This window comes from Neophocaena asiaeorientalis, unplaced genomic scaffold (assembly GCF_003031525.2).
Source record: "Neophocaena asiaeorientalis asiaeorientalis breed wild unplaced genomic scaffold, Neophocaena_asiaeorientalis_V1.1 scaffold332, whole genome shotgun sequence".
Classification (NCBI taxonomy): domain Eukaryota; kingdom Metazoa; phylum Chordata; class Mammalia; order Artiodactyla; family Phocoenidae; genus Neophocaena; species Neophocaena asiaeorientalis.
Genome location: NW_020173111.1, coordinates 5,961,273 through 5,982,557, shown reverse-complemented (window position 1 = coordinate 5,982,557; position 21,285 = coordinate 5,961,273). Strand labels below are relative to the sequence as shown.

The window sequence follows — 21,285 nt, the reverse complement described above, 5'->3', positions numbered from 1 at the left end:
ATCAGAATTGTCCACATCTGTTGGCAGTAGGCTTTATTATTTATTTTTTAAATAACTTTTTATTTTCATATAAGAATTGCTATATGTCCTTTACCTAATTCATCAATTGTTAACATTTTGCCTTATTTGCCCTTATTTGCTCCATAATCATGTACATGTAATAATATGTATATTATGTATAATGTATAATTATATATATAAACATATACATATGATCATTGGGGAGGAAGTTGCAGACATTATGCCCCTTTACCCTAAAAGTTTCAGAGTGTATTACCTTTTTGTGTGTGTGTGTGATTTTTTTTAATAATTTTATTTATTTATTTATTTATTTATTTTTGGCTGTGTTGGGCCTTAGTTGCTGCACATGGTCTTTCTCTAGTTGCAGTGAGCAGGGGCTACTCTTCGTTGTGGTGCACAGGCTTCTCATTGCGGTGGCTTCTCTTGTTGCAGAGCACAGGTTCTAGGCACGCAGGCTTCAGTAGTTGTGGCGCACGGGCTTAGTTGCTCCGCGACATGTGGGATCTTCCTGGACCAGGGATCGAACTCGTGTCCCCTGCATTGGCAGGCGGATTCTTAACCATTGCACCACCAAGGAAGTCCCAGAGTGTATTTCCTAAGAACATAACCACTGTATTGTTATCAAAATTGGAAAATTTAATCTTGATACAATATTATTTTCTAATCCATAGTCTATATTCAACTTTTGTTAATTGTCCCAATAATGTCTCTTGTAGCAACTTTTTTTCCTGGTTCACGATCCAATCTGGGATCATGCACTGCATTTACTTGTCATTTCTTTTTAGTGGAGGCCTTGTTTTCTCCTTGCTTTTAACATCTATCATTTAGTATTCCTAAAACCTATTGCAAATTACAATCATTTTAATAGAACTTTAAAAATATTAGAAATGTAATGTTAGCTAAATTTTTACACTGAAATACAGATCATAACTGACACTGGGGGACTTACCTGGCGGTCCAGTGGTTAAGACTGAGCTTCCAGTGCAGAAGGCTCAGGTTCGTTCCGTGGTCAGGGAACTAAGATCCCACATGCCAAGCGGTGCAGGCCAGAAAAATTAAAAAAAGAAAGAAAAGAAAAGAACTGACACTGGAACCTGAGGAAAGCTCTGTAGGACCACAATGGAAAACAGGTCATTCAAAGGGAGATTGATTCTTGTTCTAAAACTTTATTTATTTATTTTTAATTTTTGTTCGAGTATAGTTGATGTACAATGTTCTGTTAGTTTCTGCTGTACAGCAAAGTGAATCAGTTATACATACACATATATCCACTCTTTTTTTAGATTCTATTCCCATATAGGTAATAACAGTATTGAGTAGAGCTCCCTGTGCTGTACAGTAGGTCCTTATTAGTTATCTATTTTATATATAGTAGTGTGTATATGTCAATCCCAATCTCCCAATTTATCCTAACTTGTGCAAAGCCCTGTTAGGATAGAAAAACAAAGTTTTTACCTGTTATTGGGTCGCATATGTCTCTTCCCTTCATTGTTCTTAGGCTACTGATGAGGCCTCTGTGCTTCTCAAGCTTTCTTTGGTGAAGGATCACTTTTGTTTCTGTGATTATCAGTGCTCTTTCCCATCCTTCAAGGACTGATCTGGTTGTACAAATCTATAACAATAAATTACTAGAAAAAAGAAATATAAATAGACATAAAATTCGCATCTAATTTTTTCATTATTAGATGCAACAGACAAGCTTTGTCAAATTGCTGTAAGTTTCCAAATACCTACTCTGAATTTCTGTACTTACCTTATGTCACTGGTCCTCGGACCACACTTAGAGTAGCACTGGTCTATATCAGAGCATGCCCCATATATAGTTGTGTATGTGGACATCTTTCTACTGAAAATGATTCCCTATGGGGTGATAGCCTTCTCAAGATCACTTCATATTCCCCACAACCTGGAGCAGGAGCTTTACACACCAGCACACACTCTATATGCACACTTGGACAGGAACTATAAGTAAAGTAGGCACAGAAGCATGGCCTTGTAAAAGTAATTCAGGCTCTAATAAACTATAGTGGAAAAGAATACGAAAAAGAATATATTTTGCTGTACACCGGAAACTAACACAACATTATAAATCAACTATAGTTCAATTAAAAAATAAAAATAAAAAATAATTCGGGCTCTAAAGTCAGGCAATGAGGGACTTCCCTGGCTGTCCAGTGGTTAAGACTCCGTGCTCCCAGTGCAGGGGGCTCAGGTTTGATCCCTGGTCGGGGAACTAAGATCCCGCAGGCTGCACAGCAAGGCCAAAAAAAACCAGAAAGCAAAACAAAACAAAAAAAGGACTAAATGGCGAATACCCTTGTAACCACCCTCTAGTTCAAGAAACAAAACTTTGTTGCCCTTCCATGGGGCCCCTCCCAATCTCAAGCCCTCACCCCCAAAAGTAACCACTCTTCTTGACTTTTATAATCATCGCTCACATTGTTAAAAACCAGACTAAGTTTTAAAAAGATGCACAAGTTGTAAAAAATAGTGCTAAAGAAAAGAATTATTCTGACACTTGATAAAATGGTAAGGAAGATTTCCTTCAAGACTTTTTTGTAATAAGGGTCAACTCTACTGCCATAGGTGGGGAGGGATGGGTCTCAATTCTAAGTACAGCAAAGATAGCTGGGGATTTACAGCCAGCAGAGAGAAGGGCTTGTTGGTGAAAATTTGTAAGAGGAGATCTCAAGGGATTCTTGCTAAGGGGAGGTCAAGGACTTAGATGTCAAAGGGAGGTGGGGTGGGGATGAGGACCTTGATCAGATAACAAGAATTGGGGGATTGCTCCTAAACTGACTTAGCAGGATTCTTTGCTAAGACTGGACAATGCAGGGCAGGCAAGGACAGGACAGGCACAGAAGGCCAAGGTCCAGGTCTAGAAGAGTTTAAAAGAGTCTCTAGTCAGAGGAGCCTAATTAAAGTTTAGTCTAGGAGTCTGTCAATAGACCGCGTAATTTAACCGTACATTTGTTTTTTTTGTTTTGTTTTTGGCTGCGCCCTGAGACTTGTGGGACCTTAGTTCCCCCACCAGGGATCAAACCCAGGCCACCGCAGTGAAAGCGCCGAGTCTTAACCACTGGACCACCAGGGAACCCCCTAACCTTACATTTTTATTTTTCAAAACTAAGTTAACATATAAAAGTTGAAAATATTTAAAATGAGTGAATTTTGTGGAATGTTAATTATAACTCAATAAAGCTGGAAAAATACATATATTTGAAATCGATTTCCCTAAAGGCTCCTTCCTCTGAGAAAGGGGGGATTTTCAGAGAGTTCGGGGAACTAGGTAGGAAAGACAACTTCAGACTCATATCTAGTGGTTAACCAGCGGTCCTGGACACGTTAACTCACACAGTAGAGACTTCGTTTTCACGAGTGGAAAACTTGGATAAAACTTGTATTTTATGCCCAGTTGATAGATCTGCGGTATCGCAGGGATGTTGAGAGGCTCAAGGGCAAAACTGAAAGATGGGAGGTGTTGCTACTCTTGTCTCTCAAAACCCAACGATGAAATAAAAATTCCGCAGCCCCTGGTGCTTTGAGGGTTGGCATTCAGAAAGATTTCGCCACAGTTGAAACACACCTCTAAATGTATCAATAACCTGGAACGGTGGTTCTCAAACTTTAGCGTGCATCGGAACTACCTGGAGGGTTTGTAAAAATACAGATTTCTGGATCCCACCCCTAGAATTTCTTGGACGAGGACCTGCTATTTCCATTTCTAACACGTACCAGATACAGGATTGGTCTAGGGAACCACACTTTACAGGCCCCTGGTTTAGTCTTCCGGACAGCCCCGTGGGCAGGGCTGGGAGTCCATCTAGTCCACTTAGGTTTATCTGGCCTCAACTTCCCTCTTCTGTCCTGTCAAGGGAGCCAGGGAGCAAGGAGACCCCTGTAAAACTCCAACCCCGAGGCGCGTTATCAAGCTGCTGACAGCCAGGCCTCCTGAGGGCCTTCGCAAAAGGCCCCTCCCTCCGGCGGAGGCCTGCCAGTGCTAGATAACGCCATCCTGCTGTCACGCGGCAGCGCTTGGCCCCAGGCTCCCGCCTCCCTGGGTTCGTGGCTCGGCGGCCGCTGGGCGGGGCGCGGGGCGGAGCCGGCGCGGGGCGGTGCCAGGCCGCGGGTCCTCAGTCAAGTGACACCCGGCAGCTGCCCGGGCGCTGACAGTGGAGCCAGGAGGCCGGAGGGTGGATATGCCGGGGGTCGTTCGCATCCTCTCCCTGCTGCTGGTGCCGCTGCTGCTGGGCTCTGCGCGTGGCTTGCACGTAAGTCCACAGAACCCCCGCGCAGGAATGATGGATAGGGGACAGGCTGGCGGGGGACCGGGCTGGTGCTGCGGCCACCTGGGGTCCCAAAGGGCGGAGGTCCTGGGACCCCAAGGCGCGCCCGGGCCCGCAGGGCAACGCGGGGAGCTCAGGCAGTGGGCTGAGCCGGCAGAGGGCCGGCCGGGCGGGGCGAGCTTTCTTACCGGTAGCTCTGTCGCTCGTGTGTTCCTCCCCTGCCGCCTCTTTTCGCTGGGGCCTACTTCCTTATTGGTGCAATGAGGGGCTGAGATGAGGTGCTTTCCATCTTTGCGGGTTTCCGGGAGGGGGATTCCAAGTAGCGCGCGTTCTTGGAGGGTGCCTTGGGCTCTGTCTGGCTTGGCGCGCCCTCCCTTGCCAGCGCTCTGCGGAGCGCTCCGGAAGGAGAAAAATGGGGTCAAGAGAGGCCCCCGCAATGGGAACATTGGATTAATTACCTTCGAGGTGGTCTCTTTTCGGACATCTCGTGCCCTTCTCGGCCCTTCCCGCCGCCTACTTTTTAAGGCTTGGATTTCCCAAACCTTCAGGGTTTGGCGGTGAGCCAGAGGCAGGCTGCAGGTAGCCGCCAGCGTTGCTGGAGGGAGGTCTGGCGGGACGAGGTGCTGGGCGGTGCGGGGCGTGCACGATTGCGGGAGAACTACAGCCTCAGTCCACCCGGCAGAGCTAAGGCAGGAGCCGAGGGAACTCCGAATCGCTCCTGGGAAGGTCAGCATCACGGCCTTGGAAAGGTGGGGTGGATCTGAGGGGAGAGGAACCGGGGGATTTAAACGGGCGCCTGTCTCTCTGCACGTTCAGGGAACCAACTTTCTTTCTCCAGAGTTCGGGTGGGCTGAGTCTGGGACTTGTTTTATAAGTGGAAAATGGTGAACTTTGACTTGCAAATTACACCTTTGGTAAAAGGCTTTCAGTAAAGTGCGTAGGGCAGGGGAAAAAAAAGAAAAAAAAATATATATATTTTTAATTTATCTATCTTAAACCGAGGTTGAGAATCTTATTTGGAAAACAACTGCTGAAAATATTTTCATTTTGGATTCTTCTTGGGAAAAGGTCATCTCAAATGACTATTTGCTAACCTTTGTCTACCTGGGTCTGTGCTTCCCCTGCCCCAGTTTTTTGTCTGGGAGCCCTGGAGTGGGAACTAGCCAGCTATGAGAGCCACAAGAGAACAGTTCAAGGATTCAGTGGCAGAGTAAGATGGGGAGATGGCAGATCTTAACCGATATCTAGGAGGGTTGTGAGACGGAAGGGATAAGGATTTATGGAGGAGGAGCTGGGGGACAGGGCAGCCTGCCATGTCGTGGTTGCTCACTATCCTTGTGCAGCATCATTCACAGGGGCTGCCCTGTGACCGCCAGGAGGCCGTCTTCACCCCAGGAATCCTTATGTTAGGTGTCTAGGTGTCCCTCCTGGGCCTAGAGCTTAAAAAGATACCAGCCAACTAGCTTTCCATGATTTCCTTCTTTACATTTATTTACAACAGCGGTTCTCAAACATTAACTGTCCTAGAAGTTAAAACCGAACATTTAAAAATATTTATTAACTTACTTAAGAAATCGTAAAATCGTTATATGTTAATAAACTTTATATATTTCTTGAAAAATAATAATTTCTTCCCAAATTGTAGGGCGAAGAGTGACATTGTACATTTTTGCAAATCTCTTTCATGTCTGTCTTAATAGATGATAGTTGGATTCTCATAGCTACTTCTGCATTCATTCTCGCTATATCACATGTCACGTAGCCTCTGGAAGACTTCACTGTACACTCATGAGAGAATGGTTATGGCTTAGTACTGTTTTTTGTTTTTTTTTTTTGCGGTACCCGGGCCTCTCACTGCCGTGGCCTTTCCCGCTGAGGAGCACAGGCTCTGGACGCGCAGGCTCAGCAGCCATGGCTCACGGGCCCAGCCGCTCTGCGGCATGTGGGATCCTCCCAGACCGGGGCTCGAACCCGCATCCCCTGCATCGGCAGGCAGACTCCCAACCACTGCGCCACCAGGGAAGCCCCTTAGTACTGTTTTTGAAAATAGTTGTGACTTAATGGACCCCCCGAAAGGGTCTCCCTGGACCACACTTTGAGAACCGCTGGTTTAGAATAATGTTTTTGTTATTATAAAAGTTCATACGCATTATGGAAATACCTGAAACATACAGAAAACGGTAAGAAAATGAAACTGCCCATCCTGTTATAATCCAGCGTGTTTGTATTTCAATAATAAAATGTAGCAACTGACTGGTATTTGAGTGGCTTGGATTCAGGATGGGTTGGGCAGGTGTAAGTGGCCTTCAGGTTTTGACTGGGGACAAGGAAGCTCTCATATCCCACAAAGCTGACGCCGGTTCCTGGTTGCAGGCGGAGCTGACCTGGAAACCTGTCCTTGGCCACTGTCCTATCTAAGGAGCTCACCTTCCAGAGCCCGCCTGCACAGAACTGGCAGGGGACCCTCTTAGGAGCAGAGGTGATGGCGATCTTCAGGCAGCTGTCCCTGGGCGCAAAGGCCGCCCTGGCAGCCGGCACTGTCTTCGTGTCCATGGTCATCTCCCGCTCCTACCTGGCGGAGAGCCTCGAGCTCAGGGCCTGGCGGTGGCTGTTCCGCCTGCAGCTCGCCCTGTTTGCCAACTCGCTCATGCTCCTCGGTTCCCTCTACATCTGGCGAAGCACTGTCAGCAACCTCAGCCACTCCCCTGCTGCAGAGTCGGCCTGTTTCCAGCTTTGGAAGTTGGCCGTTGTGGCCTTCCTGGCCCTGGCCCATTCCAGTTTCTTCACCATGATCTTTCTAGTAGCCGAGGAGCCCTATCTCTTTTCCCTGACGGCCTACTCCTGCCTCGGGGCATACATCATCATGGTCTGCTTCCTCTGTACCCTCAGTGGCATGGAGCAGGCCTACCAGCTCCTGGCCTTGCACGCCGGCAGGGTGGTGGGCAGCCTTGACAAGACAAGGAAGCTGGCACTCAGGCCAGCGCTGGCGGTGCTGGTGTCCGCCGTGCTCAGTGTGGTAGGGCTGCTGAATGCTGCCCAGCCCCCGGCTGTGAAAACCGTGGAGGTGCCCATCCATTGGCTGCCCGCCTCCATGGACAACCTCAAGATCGCGCTGCTCTCCGACATCCACTTGGGCCCCACGGTGGGCAGGACCAAGATGGAGATGTTCGTGAAGATGGTGAACACGCTGGGACCGGATGTCACAGTGATTGTGGGTGACCTGTGCGATGCCGAAGCCTCTGTCCTCCGGACAGCCGTCGCTCCTCTGGGCCAGCTTCGTTCACGCCTCGGCACCTACTTCGTCACGGGGAATCACGAGTACTACACATCAGATGTCAGCAACTGGTTTGCGCTGCTGGAATCCCTGAACGTCACGCCCCTTCACAATCAGAACGTGAAGATTTCTGCCACCCGGGCCCAGCCTGGCGGGGGTGAGGATGATGACTGGATCTGCTTGGCCGGGGTGGACGACATCGAAGCAGACATCCTGCACTACTCTGGCCACGGCATGGATCTCGAGAAGGCTCTGGGGGGCTGCAGCCCGGACCACACCACCATCTTGCTAGCTCATCAGCCCCTGGCTGCCAAGAGAGCTCTCCAGGCTCGGCCAGATATCAACTTGATCCTTTCTGGGCACACTCACGCTGGGCAGATCTTTCCCTTGAATGTGGCAGCCTATCTCCTGAACCCCTTCTTTGCTGGTCTGTACCAAGTGGCCCAGACTACATTTGTTTATGTGAGCCCAGGCACGGCCTACTATGGGATACCCATGCGACTGGGCAGCAGGGCGGAGATTACAGAGCTCGTCCTGCAGCGGGTTCCCTGAACCCACCCCTGCCCCGTGCACCTCCTCATTGCCCTTGCCCTCCGTCCCCGACCCTCTGCAGACCAGGCTGCCTGCTTTATCCCCTCCAGTCTCTCCTGCCAGCACACGCTTGTCACAAGACTGGCTTGCACCGTGATCAGTGGTGGGGCTGCCTGTTAACTCTGTAGGTGGCCATCTGCTTCTTTCTGTGCATTTGTGAGGCCACTAAAGTCACATGTGTAGGAACAGGCATCTATTTTCCAGATGATGTGGAGTAAGCCCTCCTCCTCTGCAGAACTCATGGGGATGAACTGAATCAGGGGGTTGCTTGAAGGGGATGCCTGTGGAAAGTGGAGTAGGGAGGGGACTCTTGGTATTTTAAAAGCCTCTTTAGGACTTAAGCGGTTTTCAAAATCATTGATCCAGAGCTTTCTGGGGAAGGGGCAGTGTGGCTAGGTAATCTGGGAGAACTGGCGAGATGGAGGTCCCTCTGGCTGCTGGAGAAGAAGCTTTGCTTTTCCCCCTTGGTTCTATCAGAGTCACCTTTACTGAGAGCATCAGCCAAGTCGGCTGGAATAGAGGCTCATCCTGTTCCGGGCCTTGAGTGATGCTGTCTAATTGACTGTGCTCCTGGGCCTTTGGGGTTGGGGGTGGGGCAGAAGGATGGGAACACTGGTCCGTGAATGAAGGTCAGAGTGCTGCTGCCTAGGAATTCAGAGGGTGTTTGCCAAACTTGGCTCCTTTTATACAACACCTGGATGAGGTGGTTAGGGACAGGCGACTTTCCCCAACTGAGAGATGAGGGAACCGAGGCAAAGGGAGGTAGAGCACTGGCGGCAGCGCAAGGGTTATGGGAGATTCTGGCTGGAAGCCAGGTTTTCTGCCTCCCAAGACCAGTGTTCTTCCCACTGCCTGATGGTAAGTAGCTGTACCCTTACAGGTGAGGACAGGGTTCAAACACAAGTAACATTGTAACGAGAACAAGCAAGGGCCTCTAACCTGATGCCCTTTTGAAGTGGTCTGCTTGAGGCCGATTTCAGTTCATGGTAACTACGTGAGCAGGACCCGGAAGGGGGTCGGCCAGTTTCATTGTAGGATGGCTGTTACACTGGAGGGACAGTCAGGAAACTGGAGTGCACACCCTCCACCCCAGGTTTGGGTCAGAAACGGAGGTTCGCTCTCTACCGGTAGGGAGGTTGAGGCTTGCATGGGGAGTGGCAGGGCACTGAGCTCTGGCGGGCCACAAGGCCTTCCCTTCGTGGGACCCCTGGCTCTGGGATGCTGGGCTGTCCTTCCTGCTGGTGGCTCACTGCCCCCTTCCCCCCCACCAGCCTGACCCCATCAGAGCTGTCCTAGCGCTCTGGCCACAGAACCAGACGGCCATCCCTAAGCTGGACCCTCAGAAAAAGAGGCAGGGGTTACCGTGTCTGGAGCAGCCCCAGCCTCGCTGGCCGGCCTCTGTGCCAGAGGTAGGATACCCTTTGACCCTGGGGTAGCAATAAGGCCTGATAGACAAGGCCTCACTGAGAATCTTTCTGCGACAGGGAACTCTGACTGGAGGGGCTCACCCTCCTGCTTTCTTGTCAGGCAGCATCGGGCAAATGACCTCACTGAGCCTCGGTTTCCCTCACCCTGAAATGGGGATAATTATCGTATCTACCTCAGGATAGTTTTGCGGGGAGGGTATTAAGACATGGCGCGGAATTTGCTTGTAGCTCAGTCACAAGGAAGCAGTTGATGTTGCTAATTTTTAAACATCCCATGGGGCCTGCCTGCAAAGGGGCTGTGTTGGTCACAGGTGCACAGAGAATTTATGGAGCAGCCAGTCCTGGGAAACAGGAGTGGGTACCATGCCGCCTGCCGCTGGGCCCCAGTGATTTGTCACAGCAGCAACTGCTGGGGTTGCTTTCCTCTGTCTCTTGCCTGTGTTATTGTCTCCCTGTGCACACTCAGCCTGGCCAGGGCAAGTCTCTCCATTTTCCCCCTTGTCTTCTTGGTTAGCGGAACCCTGGGGGCTCCTGGAGACCACCTTTCTTGTTTCCAGGCAACCAAAGTATTGACAGTGGGTCTTCCAGTCAAGTTTAAAATGTATCTTTGAGTTGAGATTTCAGTGGTTTCCTTATTATTTACCCTGTCGTGTTTAATCATCCTTACAGCCAGGAATAAGTTTGGAAAAAAACTTATCCAGAACCAAGGAAAGGACCCTGGAGAGCCTTTCTTTTAACACACTTTGCGGGTGGTGGGGTTATAGGAGGGGGAAGTGCTTTGCCAAGGGCAGCGCCCAGCTCAGCTCAAGTTTCCTGACTGCATTCTTGGTGGCATCACTCAACCTCGCCACCTCAGGAAGGTCACTCTTCCAGACCCTCTCACTTTCTCGTGCCCTGACCCCAGTTGGGATCACCCCCAGTCTACACTAGTTCTGCCATTTGTCTTCCACCTTGTGTGTCTCCTGCTCTACCAAGTATTATTTCACTGGTTTCTTGATTTGGGATCTTTCTCATCAGTGCCCTGAGCTGGATGGAATTCACTTCCATCAGTCCTGCTTTTCATCTTGCACCTTCTTGTCTCTTCTCTTTCCCTGAGTGCCAGCATTTTTCAGTCTTGAGCACCTGTCATCCCTGCTCTGAAGTCCTTGCTTGACTGATTCCTCTCTTAACAGAAACAAGACAGGTCCATCTTCTGTGCCCAAGGAATAGCCAGCAGCACCTTCTCACACTTGGTTTGTGTCCCATGACGTGGTGGAAGTTTTCCCAGCACAAATTTCTCCAATTGTGTCCAGATATGGTCCTGGTGGGCTGCTCTCCACGGCCCCCTTGGGACCTCTGTTCCCTGTTCTTCACTCATTTACCTTCTTTGATTTGTTTATTTATTGCTGTGGGAGGTGGTGAGAAACATTTACTTTGAAGCTTGAAAATGCTTTCAATTTCATTCTAGTTTCTTTTTAAAAATCTGTTAAATGCAAGTTAAAATGAAACATAAAGCTTTCTTCCCCTGCATTGGCAGGCAGATTCTCAACCACTGCACCACCAGGGAAGCCCTGGGATACTATTATTATAAAACCTCAATACATTAATCCTACTGCCATTCATTCCAAACATCCATCCGTCCGACCATCCTTTTTTCCCCTTGTTTGTTCTTTTTAAAAGCTTTTTATTGTGAAAACTTGGAAGTATTCACAAACTAGGGAGAGCAGCAACAGAATCCCCATCACCCAGCTTCAACATTTGTGACTATTCTACTGTTCCTTCTCATCTACCCCAGCCCTTCACTCTTTCTTTTTTGTCAGGAGTATATTAAGGCAAATCTTAGAAAATATAATTTCACCCCCAAATGCTTCAATATTAATCCTTTTTAAAAAAGCATATCCATAATGCTGTTATAGCTGATGAAATTCACAGTAATTCTTTAATATCATCTTATACCTAGTTAGGAGACTTGGGGCTAGAAGTTAGGTTTTCTACCTCTTAATAAAAGTATTTTTTCCACTGTCTGAGGATTAGGTGGCTGTATCTATTACAAGTAACTTTAGGATTCAAATGCAGTTAACTGTGTAGAGTTAGTTTTCAGTTTTTCCGATTATCTCAATTGTCTTTTGTGTGTGTGTGATAGAAAAACACATAGTGTGGAATGTATTCAGGCGGACTCTCAACCACTGCGCCACCAGGGAAGCCCCATCTTAGTGATTTTTTAAGTGTACAGTTCAATGGCGTTAAGTGTATTCACACTGATGTACAACAGATCTCCAGAGCTTTTTCATCTTGCAAATGTAAAACTCTATACCCATTAAACAACAACTCCCCTACCCACCCCCAGCCTCTGGTAACCACTACTTTACATTCTGTTTCTATGAATCTGACTACTCTGGGTACTTCATATAAGTGGAATTATATATTATTTGTCTTTTGTGGCTGGATTATTTCACTTAGCATAATGTCCTCAGTGTTCATCCCCACTGTAGCATGTGACAAGACTTCCTTTTTAAGGCTGAATAATATTCCATTGCATGTATATACCACATTTTGTTCATTCATCCATCAGTGGACATTTGGGTTGCTTTCACCTCTTGCCTGTTGTGAATAGTGCTGCTGTGAACATGGGTGTGCAAATACCTCTTTTGAGACCCTGCTTTCTATTCTTTTGGATATATACCCAGAAGTGGGATTGCTGGATCATATAGTAGTTCTATTTTTCATTTTTTGAGGAAACTCTATACTGTTTTCCATAGCAGTTGGACCACTTTATAATCCCATCAGCAGTACACAAGTGTTCCAGTTTCTCTATATCCTCACCAAATCTTATCTTCCATTTTTTGTTTGTGTTAATGAATTTATTTATCTATCTATTTATTTATTTATGGCTACACTGGGTTTCTGCTCTGCATGGGCTTTCTCTTGTTGTGGCAAGCGGTGGCTACTTCCGTTGCGGTGCACGGGCTTCTCATTGCAGTGGCTTCTCTTGTTGCGAGCATGGGCTCTAGGCACGCAGCTCAGTAGTTGTGGCTCGCGGGCTGTAGAGCACAGGCTCAGTAGTTCTGGTGCACAGGCTTAGTTGCTCCGTGGCATGTGGGATCTTCCTGGACTGGGGATCGAACCCGTGTCCCCTGTATTGACAGGCAGATTCTTTTTCTTTTTTTAAATTTATTTTTGGCTGCATTGGGTCTTTGTTGCTGTGCGTGGGCTTTCTCTAGTTGCGGCGAGCGGGCCTTCTCTTGTTGCGGAGCATGGGCTCTAGGCGCTCAGGCTTCAGTAGTTGTGGCACGCGGGCTCAGTAGTTGTGGTTCCCAGGCTCTATCGCACAGGCTCAGTAGTTGTGGCACATGGGCTTAGTTGCTCCGCGGCATGTGGGATCTTCCCAGACCGGGGCTTGAACCCATGTCCCCTGCGTTGGCAGGCAAATTCTTAACCACTGCGCCACCAGGGAAGTCCCTGTTTGTTTGTTTTTGATAGTGGTGTGAGATGATAACTTATTGTGGTGTTGATTTGTATTTCTCTGATGATTGGTAATGTTGAGCATCTTTTCATAGGCTTGTTGGCTATTTGTATACCATCTTTGGAAGAATGTCTATTCAGGTCTTTTGCCCATTTTAAAATCATATTTGATTTTTTTGTTGTTGAGTTGTAGGTCTTTATTATTCTGGATATTAACCGCTTATCAGATATATGATTTGCAATTATTGTCTCTCATTCCATAGATTGACTTTTCACTGTATTGATTGTATCCCTTGATGCGAAAAAGTTAAGTTTGATGTTCCATTTGTCTATTTTTGCTTTTGTTGCCAGTGCTTTTGGTGTCATAACCAAGCAGTCACTGCCAACCAAGCCCAATATCATAAAGCTTTCCCCCTATGTTTTCTTCGAGGAGTTTTAAATTGGGGGTTTTATGTTTCGGTCTTTGATCCATTTTGAGTTATTTTTGTATATGGTGTAAATTAAGGATCCAACTTCATTCTTCTGCATGTGGATATCCAGTTTTCCCAACACTTTTTGTTTAAGAGACTGTCCTTTCCCCATTGAGTGGTCTTGGCACCCTTACTGATGACCATGTGAACATTCGTGTGACAGTTTATTTTCAGGCCCCTCTATTCTATTCTGTTGATGTATTTGTCTGTCTTTATATCAGTAACTCATTGTTTTTTATTACAGTAGTTTTGAAATCAGGAAGTGTGAGTCTCCCAACTTTGTTCTTCTTTTCCAAAATTGTTTTGGCTATTGGGGGTTCCTTGAAATTCTGTATGAATTTTAGGATGAATTTTTCTATTTCTGCAAAGAATGCTGTTGGGTTTCTGATAGAGATTACATTGACTCTATAGATCACATTGGGTAATATGGACATCTTAACAATACTAAGTATTTCGATCCATTAACATGGGATGTCTTTCCATTTATCTGTGTCTTTTAAAATCTCAGCAGTGTTTTGTAGTTTTCAGTGTATGAGTCTTTCACCTCCTCGGTTAGGTTTATTCCCAAGTATTTTATTCTCTTTGATGCTATTATAATTGGAATTGCTTAATTCCCTTTTTGGATTGTTCATTGTCAGTGTATAGAAATGCAGCTGATTTTTGTATGTTGATTTTGTATGCTGCAACTTTGTTGAATTCATTTATTAGTTCTAACAATTTTGCGTGTGTGTGTGTGTGTGTGTGTGTGTGTGTGAAATCTTTAGGGTGTTCTACATATAAGATCATGTCTGTGAATAGAGATAATTTTACTTCTTCCTTTCAAATTGAATGTCTTTTGTTTCTTTTTCTTGCTTGTTGCTCTGGCTAGGACTTCCAACAGTATGTTGAATAGAAGTGGTGAGAGCAAGCATCCTTGCCTTGTTCCTGATCATGGAAGAAAAGCTTGCAATCTTTCACATCGAGTATGATGTTAACTATTGGTTTTCGTATACGGCCTTCATTGTGTTAAGGTAATTTTCTTCGATTCATAGTTTGTTAAGTGTTTTATCGTAAAAAGTTGTGGAATCTTACCAAATAAATTTCTGCCTCAATTGAAATGATCATGTTTTTGTCCTTCATTCTGTTAATGTGCGTTCCATTGATTGATTTTCATATGTTGAATCATTCTTGCATTCCGAATCTCACTTGGTCATGATGTATAATCCTCTTAAAGAGTTCTTGAGGGAATTCCCTGGTGCTCTAGTGGTTAGGACTCGGTGCTTTTACTGCCAAGGGCGCGGGTTCCATCCCTTGTCAGGGAACTAAGATCCCACAAGCCATGTAGCATGGCCAAAAAAAAAAAAAAAAGTTGTTGAATTTAGTTTGCTGATATTTGTTGAGGATTTCTGCATCAATATTAATCAGGAATATTGATATTGGCTTGCAGTTTTCTTTTTTTGTTATGTCCTGTCTGGCATTGGTGTTAGGGTTATGTTCTCATAGGATGAACTTAGAAGTGTTCCCTCCTCTTTAATTTTTTGGAAGAGTTTCAGGAGGATTGGTGTTAATTCTTCTTTAAATGTTTGGTAGAATTCTCTAGCTGAAGCCATCTGATCCTTTGTTTTTCTTTGAGATTGTCAATTACTGATTCTATCTTCTTACTAGTTATTGGTTTGTGCAATTTTCTGTTTTTTCATGATTCAGTCTTGGTAGGTTGTTTGTTTCTAGACATCTATCAGTTTCTTTAGGTTTCGCAATTTATAGGTATACAATTGTTCATAGTAGTCTCATAATCCTTTTTGTGTGTGTGTGTGTGCCATCAGTTGTAGTATCTTCTCTTTCATTTCTGATTTTGAGGCTTCTCTCTTTTTTTCTTAGTTAATCTAGCTAAAGATTTATCAGTTTTGTTGATCTTTTCAAAAAATGAACTCTTGGGCCTCCATGGTGGCGCAGTGGTTGAGAGTCTGCCTGCCGATGCAGGGGACGCGGGTTCGTGCCCCGGTCCAGGAAGATCCCACATGCCATGGAGCGGCTGGGCCCGTGAGCCGTGGCCGCTGAGCCTGCGCTTCTGGAGCCTGTGCTCCGCAAAGGGAGAGGCCACAACAGTGAGAGGCCCCCATATGGTTAAAAAAAAAAAAAAAAAAAAGAACTCCTACTTTCATTGATTTTTTTTTTTTCTATTTCACTTAATTCCTGCTCTAATTTTCATTATTTCCTCCCTTCTGCTAGCTTTAGTTTTTTTCTTTGATTTCTTGAGGAATTTTACAGTTCTTTTGTTTGAATCAGGATCTAAAAACAAGGTCCATATATTGTATGTGATATATTTCTTAAGTCTCTCTAAGTCTATAAGATACCCTCTCTTCTTATTTTGTGCCATTTATTTGTTCAAGTTATCTGGATATATCTTGGTATTTCCTACATTTTGGATTTGTGGTGGTGTTTGACATGTACTATCCTTCATATTTTCTGTAAACTGGTAGAGGTGGACATCTATTAAAGTTAGAGCTAGAAGCTAGACAGATTGATGTTCAACTTTTCTCCTTTTTTGGTAGGAAGACTTCATTGCTTTCAGTGATGCTGAGATTGACCAGGTGTTGTCAGCTTGGCTCCTCCACTAGAAGGTTCTACATCATCTTTTCATCTAATGTTTCAGCAGTCATTGATGATTGTTGCCTAAAGTCATTAGTCCAGTAGGGATTGTAAAATGGTGATTTTTTTTTAAGTTTGATACATTTAATACAGAATTTAGTAGGCCAGAGTACTAAATAGACTTTCTGGGAGTATTTAGTTGGCTTTTATCTATTCAAGAGACAATGGAAACTTCTTTTACCTCAGTTCTGAATTTTGAAGGAGTTTTTGTGGAGCTTAGTTAGAAGTATAATCCTGGGAATTCACTGGTGGTCTAGTGGTTAAGACTCTGCACTCTTGCTGCACAATCCCTGGTCAGGGAGCTAAGATCCCACAAGCCGCACGGTGCGGCCAAAAAAAAAAAAGAAAAAGAAGTGTAATTCTGCCTTCAGCCCCCAAAACGATGATTTTTAATCTCATTTCTTCTGCATTTACTAGCTGTGGTTCTTCTACAAAGAATTCTCTTCATCAATTGTTTGGTTATTCTGAAAAAGTCTGTACCAAAGGCAAGACGGACGCTGGATTCTTCCTCTTTATTCATTAGTTTTCAGAATAATTAGTTGATACCCCAGCAGACTTCAGGGATGACCAATAAGCTTTTCTTTTAGGTGGGAGGGAGTATTATGAATTTGGCTATTTTTGCATATCTGACGTGTTTCAATCTAACGAAATGATAAATCTTTTAATGCTCAAAATATCCCATTTTCAGCCAGTTGGAGCTCCTTCAAATTGGCTTCTATGTCATTTTGTGTGGCCCTAATAGTCGTTGATTGTTTTAGGCTTATTTTGTATATATTCTGCCCCAGACTTGGATTAAGTGATTTCTTAAGGAGCCCTGGTTCCTTTTTGTGGGAAATATTTAGAGACCATAATTTAAGTGCTAGAGGAGCTAAGTGCTACTGGCTAGTGTCATTTCTTAGCTGTTTCTGTGGCTATTGCTGAGAAATAAATATTTTTTTAGAAAGAGAAAAAAATTTAAGTTACATTAGTTTTTAGAGCAGTTTTAGGTTCATAGCAAAACTGAGTGGACGGTACAGAGATTTCCTGATTGCAGGGCTTTTACTTAACTTTCTTTGATTTTATGTTTGTTTCTATTTTATACTGAAATGTTTGGTTCCTAACAACCCGATGTAATTGCTTATTTATCCTATTATGTATTTTATAGATTCAGAATAGTAATGAAATATTCTTAATAGGATGAAATCTACCAGATGCTGGTTTATTTGTTTTAATGCAGTTCAAGATGTATTTTTATCCTTAGTCTAAATACAGTCAAAATACTATTTCAAATTCACTTGAAATGATGCCTTCCTCTGTGGACAGTTAGGTCTGTTTTTCACTTTTAAGAATTATTTTATATTTTTAAATTTATTCTTTTTAAACTGTGTACTTACCTTTTCTCTGAGATGAGGGAGCAGAATTAAATCTGTAAATGTCTGTGAGTCCTGGAGGATAGGGAACTGATCCTCAACTGTGCTCATTTCTCCTCCATTCTGCCATTTCCCCTTCCTCTTCCATTGAAATTTGCACTCTTTATCCACAGTCTTTTGGAATGCTGAACAAGAATCTTCTTGGAACAAGACAGGAATAAGTAAATAAAATTAATAAATCTATAAGCCATGGCAGATCATTCACAAATTCCTCCAGATCCATATTGATTATCACCATTCATTCCATGCGGTGGTTTTTGTTCTACAGCCTGTCTGATGTAATGGTGCTTCCATGATATTTGATGTTTGAAAGGCTCTAGCTCTGGCATTATCAATGTGTGTTTTATAGTCGTCTGCAATATTCCTTCTCTTTCTCTTTGCTCTGTGAACTGAGGCATCTGGGAAGCCCATGTGTGTAAACACCCCTCCACCCCTGTCTTCTCCCCTTCTCTTAATCCCTTTTCCCTTAACACTAGGGTGCTAGCAGCCTGGGATGGTTGGGTCTCTGGCACCCTGGAGCTGAGCAGCTCATGTCAGGAATTCTCCAGGCTCTTGGGCCTCTGGGGTGAGTTGAGAAGGTATGTAGGGTGCTGGGGATGGAGATCCATGGAATAGGTGCTTACCTGAGTTATTATGAGAGACCTGAAGACATTAGCATCTTCACGTAATCGGCATGACACATAACCTGTGATAGCACTGAGCTCCTTTTATTTCTTTATTCAGGTTGAGGAATGTGCCCAAATAATGCAAATATAATTAATTTTAGTCCTGAGGATTAGGCAACCTGAGGCATGTTCACGTTACCTGGTGATGTAAATACCAATGTTACATTGAATCTTTTTTAAAGAAAGGCTTATTCACCACTGAAATCATCTCAACAGCATCATTAACTTTAAAAATGTTGTATTGGGCAGTATTAGTTACCTGATATGTATTTGGTCTGGGGTTATTTCATTTGTACTGTGGTCTTCTTTCTCCAGTGTTATATGCATTATGTATAATACATTGGTTGGGGGTGGGGGCACGGCTTGGAAAGGTGTGGGCTTTGACTTGCTTGGAATTGCTTTTTATTCTGTAAGTTCTGTGACCTCATGCACTGTAAATATTGATGCTACCACACCCGAGCACATGTGAAATAAAACTGTGGCTCTTCAGTATTTGGTTCCAATGCGAATTAATTAAAAAGGGGTTGGGGAAGTAGGTGTCCGGTAGTTAAGAATCCGCCTGCCAATGCAGAGGACACGGGTTCCATCCCTGGTTGGGGAAGATCCCACATGCCATGGAGCAACTAAGCCCGTGCAGCACAACTACTGAGACCGTGCTCTAGAGCCCACGAGCCACAACTACTGAGCCTGTGAGCCACAGTTACTGAGCCCGTGTGCCACAAATACTGAAACCCGTGTGCCTAGAGCCTGCACTGCGCAACAAGAGAAGCCACCACAATGAGAAGCCCGCACACTGCAATGAAGAGTAGCCCCCACTCGCCGCAACTGGAGAAAGCCTGCGTGCAGCAGCGAAGACCCAGCGCAGCCAAAAAAAAGGGGGTGGAATTTGCACACAGGGAAAATTTTCCATTATATGTATTTGGGGGGAATAAACTCTGAAGGCAGCTTTCCCTCTTTTCTCCTCCCCCCACATTTCTCGATGGCCCTACTTCCATCAGTGGTGCCACAGCTCAGAGATTAAGGAAGCTGACTCTTTTAGACTGGGTCCTCTCAGGTCCTTCAACATTGAAAGGGGTCACTTTGGAGCCATGAAGTGGATTTTCCCTGTTTACCTTGGCCCTGACAGTCACCAGTTAGAGGCTGTCTCTTAGGTGATGCTGCTTCTGCATCTGTCTGTATCATCCCCTCTGCTGCTTTTCTAAGCTTCCATTTCAGAGACTTGTCACTGCTCCCCAGGTCCAAATAACATGCTGTTGTTTGTATATCAGACCAGTGTGACAGCTCAGGGAGTGTCCTGACAGTCGAGGTGTCTCATGGGAGAGAGCGGGGCAGTTACCAGGTCCCTGGAGCAAGACAAAGAATGTGTCCTGCTGTCCTGCCCACTTAAAAACCAACTGCTTTTGACCCTTTTTATTGATAGTTTTGAAAAGATTAGCCACAGACCAAATGCCAGAGGCTGTGCTGACTGTCCCACAGCTGCCACTGGGGCTACCACTTGGTTAAACAAGTGGTCCACCACCATCCAGCACGATCTGTTTTTGGCAGGGGCTCCCCGGTGATCTGAATGGGGATGTGATGAGGATGTCCACTGAGTCTTTGTGGTAGAGGCACCAGTGTCTGCAATTCCAGGAGAACTGTGGGCTTGTTCAGAATCATCTTGGGTGGAGGTGCGCAGTGGGCAGTTCCAGGACATCTGTTTGGCCCTTCCCTCCACAGTGGCTGTTACTCATGGGGAGGCTTCTGGGGGCTGTTAAGTAGAACCGTCCCAGTTTGCACTCAGAACCAGGGACATCGCCATAGGGTAGGTCCTCTGACTAGTGAGAAGGACGTGGGCCCTTTCCTGTGGCAACAAGGTGGGGATGGTGGCATTCGGGAGCCCTGGTATATACATACCAGTCCAGACTGCATCCAACAGTCCTGATGAGGTCTGGGGGTGCACTTTCCTTAGGACACAGGTGTCCTAAGTCCCACTGGGGAAGGAATATTTATTGTGTGTACTTAGGGTGGCATCACAGGGCCCTTCCTCACGGGGATCCATCCAATCCTTCCTTCCATCAGCGGTTTGTTGTAGAACCACCTCAGAGCTGGGAACCAGATGAAGGAGTCATGATTTTCCACTGCAGGGGCTGACCTCAGCCTTTTGCTCACGAGTGATTGATTTTTTTCTTGCGAGACACATCAATCAACACCCTCACTGGTTGGCCAACCATCTCACCCTCTAGGAATGCTGCAGTTTCTGAGCCCTTGCCTGAAGTCACCTCTGTCAACACGCCCCAGCTGCCACTCTGGCCTAGCTAGTTGTGGTGGTGATTATGTCCATCTGCATCTGGTGGTTAAGTGGTACCTCTTTGGTTATGCCAGGATCTCATCACCCTCGAAGACACGAGGGAGCATCTTCTGTCACCCCCTGCCCACAGAGCACAGCCCGCAGGGGACTTCTGGAGGACACCAGGACCCTCCTCACTGCTGTGTTCCTTACTGAAGGGTGTGTTCTCTGGACAGTTCTGGGGAGTATAGTCAGATGTTGGGGTGTCTGGTCACCGTTTTTACTTTCTCACTTCTTGGAGCCATCTCATACCTTCCTCAGGATTCCATGGCAGTCTGGGCACCTCCACCTCATTTCCTGTAAGTCAATATCATGTCCAAGTTCCAAGGAACTGGGTTCCAACAGCACAGGGACTGGGTTGGGCACCTTTACCAAGATGACAGCTCACACATGGGAGAACGCACCATGTCCATACACTCCCCTCTATCTGCCTTGTGTTCTGCCCCCTCAAGATCCCCTCCCAGTGTCCCCCCTCCCCCTCCCCAATTAAGTCCTGGCCTTATCTTTCTGGCAGGAGATGTAGGTCTCTTTAAACATTGCCATGGTAGCCTCTGGCATTCACAGAATGCCCTGAGTGGGTGGCTGATTTGAGCCTGTCAACCGGTCTCTTTCTTCAAAGCTTCCAATCTGTTAGTAAAAACCAGCCAACCTCACAATCCTTATAATTACCAGCACCCACCCCTCAGCCCCATTCCACGGGTAGAGCTAATGCAGATGCCCACTCCCAGCCCTGCACAGGTGAGGGCC

The 21,285-nt window shown here is 45.8% G+C and overlaps 2 protein-coding genes across 2 annotated transcripts in view; both read left to right on the top strand.

Moving 5' to 3' along the window:
• The first annotated feature begins 4,144 nt into the window (after positions 1–4,144).
• The window catches only part of GLB1 (galactosidase beta 1), a 93,119-nt gene continuing 75,978 nt past the window's right edge, over positions 4,145–21,285 (top strand). Inside the window, exon 1 of the mRNA XM_024743449.1 lies at positions 4,145–4,292. Within this exon, the coding sequence (XP_024599217.1) occupies positions 4,221–4,292 (72 nt within the window). The 5' untranslated portion in view covers positions 4,145–4,220. The remainder of the gene's footprint in view (positions 4,293–21,285) is intronic.
• Positions 4,170–8,359, top strand: TMPPE (transmembrane protein with metallophosphoesterase domain). Its single transcript, XM_024743451.1, has 2 exons — positions 4,170–4,292; positions 6,681–8,359. Exon 2 carries the CDS (start codon positions 6,790–6,792, stop codon positions 8,131–8,133), a length of 1,344 nt encoding a protein of 447 aa, XP_024599219.1. The 5' UTR covers positions 4,170–4,292; positions 6,681–6,789; the 3' UTR covers positions 8,134–8,359.